This window comes from Symphalangus syndactylus, chromosome 15 (assembly GCF_028878055.3).
Source record: "Symphalangus syndactylus isolate Jambi chromosome 15, NHGRI_mSymSyn1-v2.1_pri, whole genome shotgun sequence".
NCBI lineage: Eukaryota > Metazoa > Chordata > Mammalia > Primates > Hylobatidae > Symphalangus > Symphalangus syndactylus.
Window position 1 is genome coordinate 100,350,720 of NC_072437.2, and position 15,232 is coordinate 100,365,951.

At 33.4% G+C, this 15,232-nt stretch overlaps 1 protein-coding gene across 7 annotated transcripts in view; it reads left to right on the plus strand.

The window, feature by feature from the left end:
• NBEA (neurobeachin) overlaps positions 1-15,232 on the plus strand; it is a 731,576-nt gene that overhangs the window by 179,694 nt on the left and 536,650 nt on the right. For all 7 annotated transcript variants that reach the window (XM_055244143.2, XM_055244145.2, XM_063619313.1 and 4 more), the window contains exons 14-17: positions 2,345-2,424; positions 3,154-3,216; positions 3,303-3,400; positions 8,446-8,538. In XM_055244143.2, coding sequence (XP_055100118.2) covers positions 2,345-2,424; positions 3,154-3,216; positions 3,303-3,400; positions 8,446-8,538 — 334 coding nt within the window. The remainder of the gene's footprint in view (positions 1-2,344; positions 2,425-3,153; positions 3,217-3,302; positions 3,401-8,445; positions 8,539-15,232) is intronic.

Consider the following 15,232-nt stretch of genomic DNA (forward strand, 5'->3'; position numbering starts at 1 on the left):
TTGTCTGTCTCCTGGGTTGTATCATTATTTTGATGCTCAAGATTTGGCCAGTAGGACCCTTCACATGGGTTGTGGGACAAATGCCCATAAGTTTTAAATACTTTTTTACTTTCTGAAACAAGATGTTTCTGACTTGTCCTACACTTTCCTTATCACAGCCCTGAAATTAGCCATTTTTCCACGAAGCCCTGGTTTGCTTGAATACATCATGAACACAAAGTGGTATAATTACATATATCAATGTAATATATAAACATGTTATAATTATAAATATAAATGTAAATATAAAATGAACCTCACTTAAACATCACTAAGTCTAAGAAACAGAACATTACCAATGAGCCTAATATTCTCATGCATGGTCACATCTCTTTTCTATTCCCTGTCATAGAAATAACTCCATCCCAAATTTTACGTTATTTCTTTTCTTTACGTGGGTGCTTATTACTTTTTACTATGTTTTACTCTTTTGCTATTTATGTATGTATTACTGATTTATTGTTTAGCTTCTATATTTTACATAAATAGTATTATTTGGGGATTTGTTTCTTCATTCTATTTTATATTTGTTAGATAAATCGGTTTGTATTTTATTTTGCAGAAATGATTTATATCATACACAAAGCACACAAATATGTATATATTTCTTTGCAACATGCTGTTTGTATTATGCAGTATACAATAAAAGTAATTATTGCCAACATTTGAGTGCTTGTGATTAAAGTGGGCCTGGTACTTGTCTAATTCCTTTACTTATGTTGATCCATTTAATCCTCACAAGACGTCCTATGACAAGCAGTATTATTATTCTTACCCTAACAGTAAAGAAGAAAACAAACCTAAGGCACAGAGATGTTATAAATCTGGTCCAATTTTATTAATTGGTAGCAGAAATAGAAGAATAAGGAAATTATTACTAAGACGGTATCTGTCTATTCTTGGATGGAGTGCGAGTGTGATCAGGAAAAGGAATGTGGCACAGAGCTAAGGTCTGGGGCATGGTGAGGGCTTTGGCATGCAGGGCAGGATGGGATCACAATCAGTTGTCAGATATTCAGGAATTTTATGAGCTGCTTGTTAAATCATTAGTAGCTTGAACTTGAAATCAGATTATTATTAATATGATAGAAATCAGAAATACATAAATGCTCAAAATCAGGACCTCATGTCTCCACTCTGCAGATTATTCCTTTACCAGCATACGGTTGACGGGTTTCCCTGTCAGGCTACTGTCAGTGTTCAATTTCTTGACCAAACAAGTGTTTATACAGATGTTCATTTTATTATAATTCATTAAGTTGTTCATGTATGTTTTCTGTACATTGGCAATATTTTACAATGAAAAGTTTTTTTAAAGTAATACCAAATGTCAATAGGAGGGGAAGAATACTTTGTGCATCTTGGTGGCAGTGGGGCAATAAAAGGTGGAGAGCAGTCTGGGAAATAGGGAAGATATTTCTCTTATTATAATAGGTGGGATGGATTTTTTGGATAATAACTTGCTTGCAGATATAATAATCTTCATGTAAATATTAAGTGAATAAGCAGATGCTATACATTATACATGAAGGGATTATGCTTTTAAAACTTGTAAAGCAGTAGATAAATACTGGTTGCTACAAGAAATGCTTAATGTTACAGGAGTTTTATGAATTTAGCCTCGTTTTTTAAAAGTATTCTTTATTGTATATTATGCATATTACATATATTTTCATTTTTATTAGTAATTAAATATTTTGAAATTACTTTAAAATTTGTACATTATGATAGAACGGATATGTATGTACATTTTAATATTTTATACTCATTTTCACTTATTGACGCAGCATAAATGCCCACCATAGTATGTATTTTCTGTATACAAGTGACATAGAAGAAATAGGCTGCAAAACAAATAATTGCAATAAAACAGAGTGTCATTTTTTCTGTGCTTCGTTAAATAATGTGTGGGGTGAAAATGAAGAGAGTCCTTAAATGAAGACAAGTTTAATTGAGAATGGAAGACATATTGGGAAACCTATTAATGTAATAAAAACAGAAAAAAAATTAAAGCATTAATATAAATACTTGGGGATTATACATTTATAAATGGATATTAATATATAACAACTTTTTAAAAAGTTCTTTTTTCCACAAAATCAGACATTCAGTAAATATTTGAAATTGCCAAAAATTTGAAAGTTAATTTTTGGATACTCATTAAAATTTTATAGCATTAATATAAATATTGTAATTTTAATAAAGATAATTATTCAAGAATGCCATGGTATCCCAACATAATTGCATTTAGCTTATTTAATATCTTGTATTTTTTATTTTTACTTTTTTTTCTGTTTTGTTCTAGATGGTCCCCGGCCATCACAAAAAGAAATTATATCACTGAGGGCATTTATGCTACTTTTTCTGAAACAGCTGATACTGAAGGTAAAATAATTTTATATAATTTAAAATTATAGTATATTAGGTAGAAAGGAATTTCTGGCATGTTTTAAAATTATTATTGTTAAATTAGTAATAGCTACCTTTAATTCATGAATTGCTTTCAAAATTCCACACATCTTAGTATTAACTTTTATTGAACTTAACTAACTTCTGGTTAAATGTTCTCTGAAATCTTCCCTATTAAGGGATGTGACAGAAATGGACAAGGAACATATGAATAAGAATTGAGCCCTTATTCTTATAGTAATTGACCATTATTCTAGAAAATGATCTGTGTGCCAGTTTAAGAAGGCTTACATAATGTATTTTATTGTAGTAGGATTTTTTAAATGTTAAGATGAAACCAAAGTGAAAATAAATACAAATTGTGAGATAGTACACAGAAATTGATACTGTACAGTCTTGCATTTATGTTGTTTTAAGGTAAGAGTGATTAGAAAATAGTCATAAGAATACTTAGATGGTCAAAATATGCTAACTTTTTATAGTGAATGTAATCAAATACTAATGACTTAAAAATGGATATAATTTTCTAAATATTTAATTAACTTGAAATAATACAGTCTATAAATTGTGAAATGTGTGGGAATTTTAATTAAAATATCACTACATTAAACTAACTTATTTTCTTTTAAAATGATTATTTTGACATCTTTTAAATTAAAATTTTAATTTTAGATGTAAAGTAATAAAATATTTTTTAAAAATTAGGATCGAGGGGTCAAGGAAGATGAACTTCAGAGTATATTAAATTACCTACTTACGATGCATGAGGTAGGACATGTTATGGGCCTTTTATTTTAAATATTTAAGCCAATTTTTAGAGTAAAATTTTAAATCAATATTGATGATTTATGCAGGATGAAAATATTCATGATGTGCTGCAGTTACTAGTGGCTTTAATGTCGGAACACCCAGCCTCAATGATACCAGCATTTGATCAAAGAAATGGAATAAGGTATGATTATAATATTAGTATTACTATTAGAATTTAATGGAGCACAGTTGTTCCTCCTAGAATAACTGCTATTCTATGAATATTTGAATAAATATAGCAAAGTCTTGCACATAAGAGAATAAATGGAGAACGCTGCTATTGATCCTCGAATACTCAGGAAACTGATGAAGTGTATAAACAGTAGTCTCAGGAATCAAGAAGAGTAATTAAATTGTTTTTACTATAGTAAGGACATTACAAATTGTGAATAGAGCATTTTTTTTTTTCAAGAAGACACAAAAAAGCAAGACACGTTTTAACAAAAGAGGATACAATGAAATTTTATGATATGAGGCCTGAGAGAGATTTTAGCCAGATTTGGAAGGTTCATAGAATGGTAATAACTTTAGTGGTTTTTTTTTTTTTTTTTTTTTTTTTTTTTAGCTGGTGATGAAAATTAAAGAATTTTGAATAGGGGAAATGTTGTGCTCAGATTGCTATTTTGTTAGATTTACAATCACCAGTGTGAAACATGAGTTGAAGGACAAACTGATGTAGCAATATCAGCAGGGAGATTATTTTATTCATCAGTATTAAAGATGATGACTTGAGACAGTGGCAGTGCAATGGAAATAATAGAGATGAAAGGTGTTTTGGAATAAGAGGCCAAAGCCAAAAGAAACTGAAAACCAACTTTTGTTATGGCAATTGAAAAGTAACTTGGTAGATAGGTGAAATACAATTTCTTAATTAGTATTTTTATGAACTTAACCCTATAATTAAGCTTTTTAAGGAATTCTTTCTTTTTATTTTTCTAGAGTTTTAATTAGTGGGATGAGCAGGATATCGAGGTTATGCCATGTATACCTCAGTGAATTTCCACAGTTTTATTGTGAAAAAGAGTGTAAAAAAGAGTTTGGAAATAATATATCAGTGACTGTCAAGGGCTTTTTTACGTGCCTTTTTTACTTGGCCATTTATATCAATGAATAACAACTTTCTAGACTTGAAGAACTCCTTTTCAAATTAGAGAAGCGATCACTATCTCTATATGCTATCTCACTTGTGATATCACTATTACTTTTGAGTTTATAATTCATAGGGCTGCCAATCGATTTGAAGAAGATTATACATTTAGCGATTAACAACTGTTACAATTTTTTTTTTCTTTTTGAGACAGAGTCTCCCTCTGTTGCCCAGGCTGGAGTGCAGTGTGCAGTGGCGCAATCTCAGCTCACTGCAAGCTGCACTTCCCGGGTTCACACCATTCTCCTGCCTCAGCCTCCTGATAGCTGGGACTACAGGCACCTGCCACCATGCCTGGCTAATTTTTTGTATTTTGTTTTAGTAGAGATGGGGTTTCACCATTTTAGCCAGGATGGTCTCGATCTCCTGACCTTGTGATCTGCCCGCCTTGGCCTCCCAAAGTACTGGGATTACAGGCGTGAGCCACCGTGCCCAGCCTATAATTTTTTACTCTTGAGTTTGAACTATATGAAACTGTTGATACTTAACTGATTTTACCAAATAATGGCAATTTCATATAGCTCAATCTAATAATGTAGTACAATTACACTCACTCTTCTGAACTTATATTTAGATTGAATAATTAGTGTCCTTTTCCTTAGATTTTGCTTTGTTTATTATATTACCTGATAAATTTAGTGAATCAGTTGAAGATATCCACATTACTCTTGTAGAAGATACCGAACTTAGACTGTCTAATATGATGAAATGCAGAAATATAATTCTATTATTTTGACACATCGGAAATATGATCCTACAATTGAGAGTGCTATTTGGTAAAATCTTTAGGATTTACATGTATTTTAAATGTATGGTAGAAAAGAACTGATTAAGCACAACAGATTAAAAGGCCTTGTGCTCATGGCTGACCATGAGCAGAGCATGTCAGATTGTTACCAGTATGTTAAAAACAGTCACACAGATTAAAAAACGGCCTTTCCTTGACACTTCAGCTTTTCTACTTCAAAAATGTGGAGAAAGCTGGTTCAGAATAGTATAAAAGATGAAAAAAATAGGCTTATTAGATAGAAAATATTGAAAGTGGCTAACGCATTTATATGTCTGTATTCTAGAAAATAGCCATTAAAGGCTAACAGTTGTATATAAAGTATTTTGGGAGGAAAATTCTGGTCTGTTGTAATTCATACAGTTGAATTCAGTATAACCATTGAACAAAAAGAATGAACTCAGTTTAATTCTGATGGTATGCTAATTGGGCTTAAGGAAGCCCTTGTAATAACAGAATGCTGAACTAAGCAGCTAAAAATTTGATGTTTTTATATCTGGAAAATTTCAAAGAAAGGAATAGACAACTACCTGTCTTACAAAGCTTAGACCATTTGCTTACTGAATATAGTGAGCTTAAGCAGGTGAATTAGGATTATTGTTAATTAGTAATAATGTATATTACAAGTAAACATTCATTAACAAAGTAAATTTCTTATTCATACTGTATCACATCCCTAGGTATGTAGATGTATGATGGCCCTAGACATTTTCATGTTTCAACATTAATCATAATTTCTCTTGACCCAGGGTGGGGTCTAATACCTTTTTTCCTGCTACTCAAAGTTATTCCTAGACAGTAGAAACTCTGTGAGAACTTCCAATTCTATATTTGAGTGTAGCCACATTTTTAGACTGTAAGGGTTTTATTTATTTATTTATTAGACAGAGTCTCACTCTGTTGTCTAGGCTGGAGTGCAGTGGTACCATCTCGGCTTACAGCAGCCTCCACCTCCTGGGTTCAAGCAATTCTCATGCCTTAGCCTCCCAAGTAGCTGGCACTACTTGGCATGTGCCACCACACCCGACCAATTTTTTTTGTATTTTGGTAGAGACGGGGTTTCACCGTGTTGCCCAGGCTGCTCTTGAACTTCTGCGCTCAGGCAGTCTGCCCACCTTGGCCTCCTAAAGTGTTAGGATTACAGGCATGAGCCACCATGCCTGGCCCAGACTGTGAGCTTTTACTTTGGTTCTCAAGACTATTTTTGCTGTTTAATGTTGCTTCTTATGATTCCTTGAATGTATTTTTTTTTTGACTGTCTGACTTTGCTATTCTCAAACTTGTCTTTTTTCATTACTGATCTTGGTTCCTAAAAGTTTTGAAAATGGATTTCAGTGTAAATATATGTACCCGTATATATTTATGAATGTGGGATTTGAAAAAAAAAATCCTCCAAAGGAAATAATCACTTTTCTCTTAGTTTATTCTTTAATAGATGAAATGTAAAGCATAAAAGAAAAAAGGAGAAAAAGAAGCAGTATCAATAACATCTTTTCTTTTTTAATAGTATAAGCTTTTGGCAAAACTGAAAGTAATGACTTTAGCTTTAAGCTATTTGTTCCCCTTTGTATCACTGAAATTGTGAAAATTATATTGCATCTTTTACTAGATCCTCTTGTTCAGCTGAGTACTTTACCTCAAAATATGCCATGGCATTTTATTTGTTCAGAAACGTATTTAATAAAATAAAGCACACTATAATGTTACAGCCCCTAAAGAACCTTCTTATATTCTAGAATTAGTTGCCAGTGTATATAGTTGTCATTGTCCCTTCTACTTTATGGAAACAAATTACTTTTTTAATAGAAAGAAATATGGAATAAAATTTCTAAACACTTACAAATATTATAATGAATATGGCCCTACTTTTATATAGTACTTGAAGTGATTGTATAGGTTAGGTTGTATATTAGTGGAGGCTATTTTGCTCCAAGTAACAGAAAACCTCTCAAGCTTTTAAAGTAAAAACTGAATAATATACTTGTTTAAAAAAATCTTACCAAAGGATTATAAATCATGCTGCTATAAAGACACATGCACATGTATGTTTATTGCGACACTGTTCACAATAGCAAAGACTTGGAACCAAACCAAATGTCCAACAATGACAGACTGGATTAAGAAAATGTGGCACATATACACCATGGAATACTATACAGCCATAAAAAATGAAGAGTTCATGTCCTTTGTAGGGACATGGATGAAGCTGGAAACCATCATTCTCAGCAAACTATCGCAAGGACAAAAAACCAAATACCATGTGTTCTCACTCATAGGTGGGAATTGAACAGTGAGAGCACTTGGACACAGGAAGGGGAACATCACACTCCGGGGCCTGTTGTGGGGTGAGGGGAGGGGGAGGGACAGCATTAGGAGATATACCTAATGTAAATGATGAGTTAAGGGGTGCAGCACACCAACATGGCACATGTATACATACATAACAAACCTGCATGTTGTGCACATGTACCCTAGAACTTTAAAGTATAAAAAAAAAATCTTAGAGTAGGAACCAGGAATTGTAGGGCTATTAGGAAACAAGTTTGCTTTATCTGCTGCTTTCTGTAAGCTGTTTAATCCTTCCTTCTGTATGTTGACTAGCCTTTCTGAACAGAAACAAAACATTGCTGTTCTAGTTTCTGTTTTAAACAGTTTTTCAATTCAAGAGCCCAGCAAAGAGGAGATATTGTTTCTTAGACCTCATTCCAAATTCTCAAAAAGGAGAAATAACTAGGCAGGTGCCTACTTATCATCTAATTAGTTATACCAAGAAAACAGGGTGAGGGTGCAAGTGGCTCACGCCTGTAATTCCAGCACTTTGGGAGGCCGAGGTGGTCGAATCATTTCAACTCAGGAGTTCCAGACTAGCCTGGGCAATGTGGCAAAACCTCACCTCTATATTAAAATTAAGAAAAAAATTTTTATAAAAGAAAGAAAATAGGGTTATCAAGTTTAAATGTTGGGGCCAATTCTTAGAAGAGATGTGGCCTAACTAAGCATGTGTTAGTATGTTGGGAGGCAGAGCTTATGAACACCAGTCACATTGTCCTTTGGAGTGTATGGTTGAAGGACGTGTTTAAAGAAAAATTATTAAAGCATACTAGTTTTTAATTTTTCCAAAGAATTATAATCCTGAGAAGAAAATCTTCAGAGTTTTGTATTTCACATATGTATAATTTATCTGTAAAGCATATAGTGTGTTTTTGTTTTTAATATTAGTAAGTTTTTAAAAGATAATTTATATATTTTGTAGGGTGATCTACAAATTATTGGCTTCTAAAAGTGAAAGTATTTGGGTTCAAGCTTTGAAGGTTCTGGGATACTTTCTGAAGCATTTAGGTCACAAGTAAGTTGATACTTGTCGTAATACATTCTAGAAATAACTATTGAGATAATGTTTTTATGAGATTTGTATGTAATGTAACATGAAATTTGACTTGAAAAATCTAACAGTGGAAAATAATAGCTTTCTGTGGTAGAAATTGTAAAAATGTTTTATAAAATATATTTTATTAATAGTAGATTATGGAACAAAATTACAATTTAAGTAATTAATTTCTATATTCTTCCTGAAAAGAAAGCATGATCTATTCTGAAGATGTAATAAAATATTTCGTCAAGATACAATGATGCACATATAGGTATGATTTCAAGGAAAGCTTTCTTGACAAGGAAATACTGTGTATATGTTGAGGTTTTTCTGAGAGTTGATCTTATGCTTACATGCTGAGTCAGTATTTGTTATTAGTTTCTAACAGTAGGGCTTATTGATTAATTTTGTGACTTAAGGATGCTAGAATACCTCATTTCTTTCCCCAAATCCAGAATTTGAATACTTTCTAAGAATATTTTTTGTGTAAGAAACTACTGCTGGCTTAATGATTGCAATTCATACTACACTATCAAGTGTAGGAATGTTTTAAGAGTTTATTTTCCTTACAAATGAAGCCAAGGAAGTAGTGCAACTATAATTTAAATGTTACTAGATGAGGTTCCTATCAGAACCTCATTGTTGTCTTTGTTTTTTTTTTTGATGCTTACTTAAATTTGCAAAATGCTTATTTGTAATAATCATGAAAACTGCACAAAATTCAGACAAGACATGTCTAACAAGCTGTATAGCCTAGAAGTTTAAATATTTTTAAAATTTTGGTACCAAACAATAATTAAGTAAGGGAGACTAGATATACTATGGATATGGATATAAGGAATAGTTCAAACAAAGCCAGGATTGTAGAAAAGTATATATATATATATATATATATATATATATATATATATATATATATATATATATGGAACTGTAAGTACACTTGGTGACAGAGTACTGGGAGTGAAGAAGCATATGCCCTTTTTATATTAAGAGATAAAGATCACTTATTTAACTTCAGTTAATTAAAATAAATTGACTGGAGAAAGTTAAAGGATTGTAGCCCAAGAGGCAGCCTCCTAAAAATGTCAAGAAAGCACATTAAAAAAATTACAAAGAGATGAAAAAAATAACAAGCAGGCAGTTTCCTGTATAAACATGCTGTTTAAGATATCCTGTTTTCCCCTTTTTTCCTGTAAAATGTATAAATGATACAACAAGAAGTAAAAAATGTACTCTTTATCACAAATGTTATCACAAGTAGAAGACAGATGCAAATATATGACGGGTATCAGCTGCTTAAAGTTGCTAAGGTTGGGTAAAAGCTGTTAAGGCTAAAGAGAAAAGAAAATGCAAAGAGAGTGGGGAGAGAGTTCACTTATAGCAAATAGGAAGTGTCAGTGAAAGTAGAGTTTCTGAAGATGAGAGGCACACCTTAAATTACAAAAATAGATCATTTGTTTGAAATAATAGATACACATATATCATGCCTGATAGCAGAGTTTTTTTAATCAGATTGGTTTCAGAAAACGAGAAGATATATCACAAAGAATTACACAGATGAGCCGTATTTGTGGCAAGCAGTCTATCTCTGTGGCTATAGAGAAACGAAAGTTTTTGGATTGTGAAAGCAAAAAAGTTGTTAGCCTTGTCCCTTCTTTTACACATATGCATGGAAGTGTCCTGCAGACGGATGGTCCACGTAAATTAGACTGCATCAAAACAAGTGGCACATCATCAGTGCACGTGAATCAGATAAAAAACATGGAAAAAATAAGTTAAAGTAACCAGTACATGAATAGCACTTAGCAGAAAAATATTGCTATGGAATACATAGCATTTTGATTTAAAAATTTACTATCATAAGTTAAAAATAAACAAATGCATGTATACATACATACATACACACATACATAGCTTCTGAGAAAGAAACACTGAACAGAATTTGGAGAAGTAATCCAGCTACTCAGGAGGCTTATGCAGGAGGATTGCTTCAGCCCAGGAGTTTGAGTCCGGCCTGGGCAATGTAGCAAGATCCCTATCTGGAAAAAAAAAAGTTGTAAGAAATGTTAACATAGTGATATGGTTTGGTTGTGTCCCCCCGCCTAAAATCTCATCTTGAATTGTAATCCCTACCTGTGAAGGGTGGGACCAGGTAGACATAATTGGATCATGGGGGCAGTTTCCCCCCTGCTGTTCTTGTGATAGTGAGTCCCATGAGATCTGATGGTTTTGTAAGCATTTGGCATTTCCCCTGCTTTCCCTCACTCCATCTTGCTGCCCTGTGAAGAAGGTGCCTGCTTCTCCTTGCCTTCCACCATGATTGTAAGTTTCCTGAGGCCTCCCCAGCAATGCAGAACTGTGAGTCAATTAAACCTCTTTCCTTTATAATTTAGCCAATCTTGGGTATCTTTTCATAGCAGCGTGAGAATGGACTAACACAGATAGCATGGAAGTATTTAATTATGAGCTAATAAAACATTGGACAAATACTGGAAGAAAAGAACTATACAGAAAAAAATAAAATTGGAAATTGCTCAAAGGCAAAACTCTGGCTAGTAGCATAGTGAAACACACAGAAGATAAAACTGAAAAAAAAGCAAATAATATGAATAGATGAAAATATGAGTTTAGGATTAGAAAGAAAATGAGCAACATGGGAGAAAAACAAATTACCGTAATGGCATAAATTGGCCAGGTGTGGTGGTTCACGCCTATAATCCCAGCACTTCGGGAGGACCAGGCGGGCAGATCAACGAGGTCAGCAGTTTGAGACCAGCCTGGCCAACATGGTGAAACACCATCTCTACTAAAAATACAAAAACTAGCCAAGCGTGGTGGCGGGTGCCTATCATCCCAGCTACTCGGGAGGCTGAGGCAGGAGAATTGCTTGAACCGGGGAGGGGGAGGTTGCAGTGAGCTGAGACTGTGCCATTGCATTCCAGAGCCTGGGCAGCAGAGCGAGACTGCATCTCAAAAAAAAAAAAAAAGCCAAAATAATAATAATGGTATAAATGGAGTTCCCAAATAAGAAAAGCAGAACAATGGAACAAAACAAATATTTAAATCTATAAGTCAGTGAAGTCTTGATGTAAGATTTTGCCATTTTTATTTAGAGGACATATTGTGTGCCAGGGAAAACTGACCTAGAATGGTTAGCATCAAAGTGCATTACTGGACTTAAGTATAAGAATACTTTGTATAATAGTGCACAGATAAGGAGAAAAATGAGTCTGGCTTTAGACTCTAACATAACCTTCAATACAAAAAACTATAACAATCATAAGATAATTAAATGAAGAAAGTGGGAGCCAAATTATCCTTTAAGTAAAAAGGATGCTGTCAAATATTTTTTAGCCATACAGCAAATTATTTCTGTGACTAAATCTTGAGGAAATTGCTGGGAATAAAGTCCAACCAACTAGGAATGACTGGAGAAACTATTGCTAAGGACAGCTGGTGAGCACTGAATAAATTTAACCATAAAACTAAGACTAAAATAAATGTTCGTATTACTGTGACAGACCAGAATTTACTTTTTATATGTGCTAATAATGTACAAATGACACAACCGTAATGAATTGGGAGGGGACTGAGAAAAGAAGGAAAGTAGAACAAGTGCAAAGAGTCAGAATTTCGGGCCGGGCGTGGTGGCTCACGCTTGTAATCCCAGCACTTTGGGAGGCTGAGGCGGGCGGATCATGAGGTCAGGAGATTGAGACCACGGTGAAACCCCGTCTCTACTAAAAATACAAAAAATTAGCTGGGCGTGGTGGCGGGCGCCTGTAGTCCCAGCTACTCGGAGAGGCTGAGGCAGGAGAATGGCGTGAACCCGGGAGGCGGAGCTTGCAGTGAGCCGAGATTGCGCCACTGCACTTCAGCCTGGGTGACAGAGCGAGACTCCATCTCAAAAAAAAAAAAAAAGAGTCAGAATTTCCATGTAAGCAGACAGATGAAATATTACAAATATAGGCCTATTGACTAAAATTTGATGATGTCGATGAAAGGAAAAAATTAAGAGTAAATATGCTGACATTTACATTTCTCATAGTAGGGAAATACCCTTATTAAACAGATGGAGGATTACTTATTCTTTCACAGTTAAAAAGATAAGCAGTTCTATAAAATTATAGAGCTTTCAAAATATTTAAGATCTATATGGATAAAACTAAGAACAATATATATAATGGAACTTTGCAAAATCTGTAAAGATCAGTAAGCATAACATATGACATATCTAAGACCAGTCATACTGTAATAAAAAAAAGTAAAAGCTTTTATAAATCACCTATTGTAAGAAAAATATCACAATTGATCACAGTAATGAAACCCAGTTCTATATGCAAGTAACATACCAAAAAACCAAAGTGGTTTTGAAAGGTTGAAAGTAAAAGGATGAGTAAAGGTTTATTATATAAGTACAAAGAAAGCAGAAAGTAGGAATCATGATCTTAATATTGGACAAATTAGAATACAAGCCAAAAAGCAATAACCATTAGATAAAGAATTCTTTATAATGATAAAATAGAAACATTCATAAACTAGAAATTACAGGAGAAACAGACAGTCACTTAAAGTTTAAAACTTCAAAACAAACTTTAATTCACCTATTTCAGTCCAGAAAAAGCCAAGAAGTATCTGAAATGGTGGGATAAATCTTTTTGACCTTAAACTTGTGGGTTGGTGTGTAGGAAGATTGGAGTGCTATCATGCTGGCTCCAGGGGCTCATGGTGCAGTACTTATAGCTTGCTAAATTTTATACTACAGGTCAGTAAGTTTAAAGGGTGCTCTGCCTGACACTACCTGCGGGGATCTCATCATTTAAAATTCACAGCCATGAGATATGACCTTGACTCTGTGGATAGTGAAAAATAGCAACTCATCTAAAGGGGCCTACTAGCCAGAGGCAGGATGAGAGAATCATCAAACTATGTACCCAGTGAAGTAAAACTATGGTGGAGGCTGTTGTGGAACATATGAATTTCTTTTATTATTATTATTATTATTATTATAACTGTGCTTCCCATAGGTGGGAATTGAACAGTGAGAACACGAGGACACAGGAAGGGGAACATCACACACCGGCGCCTGTTGTGGGGTGGGGGGAGGGGAGAGGGACAGCATTAGGAGATACACTTAATGTTAAATGACGAGTTAATGGGTGCAGCACACCAACATGGCACATGTATACATATGTAACAAACCTGCATGTTGTCCACATGTACCCTAGAACTTAAAGTATAATAAAAAAAAAGAGTTCTTAGAAGAGAAGAGTGATGGGTGTAAAAACTAGATATCCTGAAACACTTTGATCTGCTAAAAACTTAGAAATGTTTGATCAAAATATGTCAAAAATCCTATTAAATATATAGGTGTGCACACAAAAGTAAGGGAAATTCTCACATGCCAGAAATGAAAATCAAGCATACTAAAAGAAACAAGACTTTAAAAACAAGGTAATTTAAAAATAAACCATGTAATTAAAAAAACCCTAAGTAACTTGTGAAAATGAAAAGGTAGTAATTACAATGAACACCTATATGGAAACATTAAACAGATTAGACAAAGCTTCAGAAAGAATTGGTGAACTGAGAGATAGAACTGAAGAAATTACCTAGAAATCAACACCAATAAACAAGATTACAACCATAACATTAAGAGAGATGGAGAAAAAAGGAAAGGTTTCAAATATGGCTAATAAGAGTTACAGAAAAGGGGACGAGAGAATGAGGAAGAGGCAATATTTAAAGTAAATTACTAAAGCTTTACAAAATTGATGAAAGAGCTGATTTCTCAGATTTTGGAAGTAAAATGAATTCTAATCAGAGAAAATTAGCATGAAATCTTACCACAAACTGAAACTCCAGAACCCAACAAGGACAAGGAGAACAACAAATGGAAATTAGCCATATAATATTAAAAGAAATATAATATTTTAGTAAAGAAAACAATATAGTACATATTCGTGAATAAACAAAGTGCAGTCCATAGATTGACCCAAATACTAATAAAAATGCCATCTCTGATGAATAGAGTGATGATACTTCTAAAAAATGCTGTCTGTTAAAGGAATGGAACAAATGATATATTTTTATTTGCATTTAAAAAGTTAATAGGGATTTATAACAAATGTACCACTCTGGTGAGGGATGTTGACAGTGGGGAAAGCTGTGTATATGTAGGGGTAGGGACATATGGGACTCCCTACATTCTGCTCAATTTTACTGAGAACCTAAAACTGCTCTAAAAATAAAGTGCATTTAAAAGAGAAGGGTAAAGTGGTAGGGAAAGGAGAAATCATAAAGTGTTCACTTGTATGGGGGAACTGTGAGTGATGTGGAAATGTAAGGGATGAGTTGGGTGTAAAATCTCTATGTGTCTTTTTATGTCATATATTTTTAACTAGGTAAATGTATTGCTTATTCTAAAAGTTAAATGATAAAAGCTGTTACTGCATTATTTAAATATATAAAAATAAACTTTAAGGCAAAAAAATTAATGAGGATGAAGGGGGCCGCCATATTATGAAAAAGGTGTAATTCACTAGGAATGTTAAACAGTTTCAAATGCATATACACTTAGTGTAGGTGAGTCATAGAAATCTATTATTGACTAAATTTGGAAGAGTATTTTACAAATTTTAACATATTTTTCTCCTTAAAAGATCAA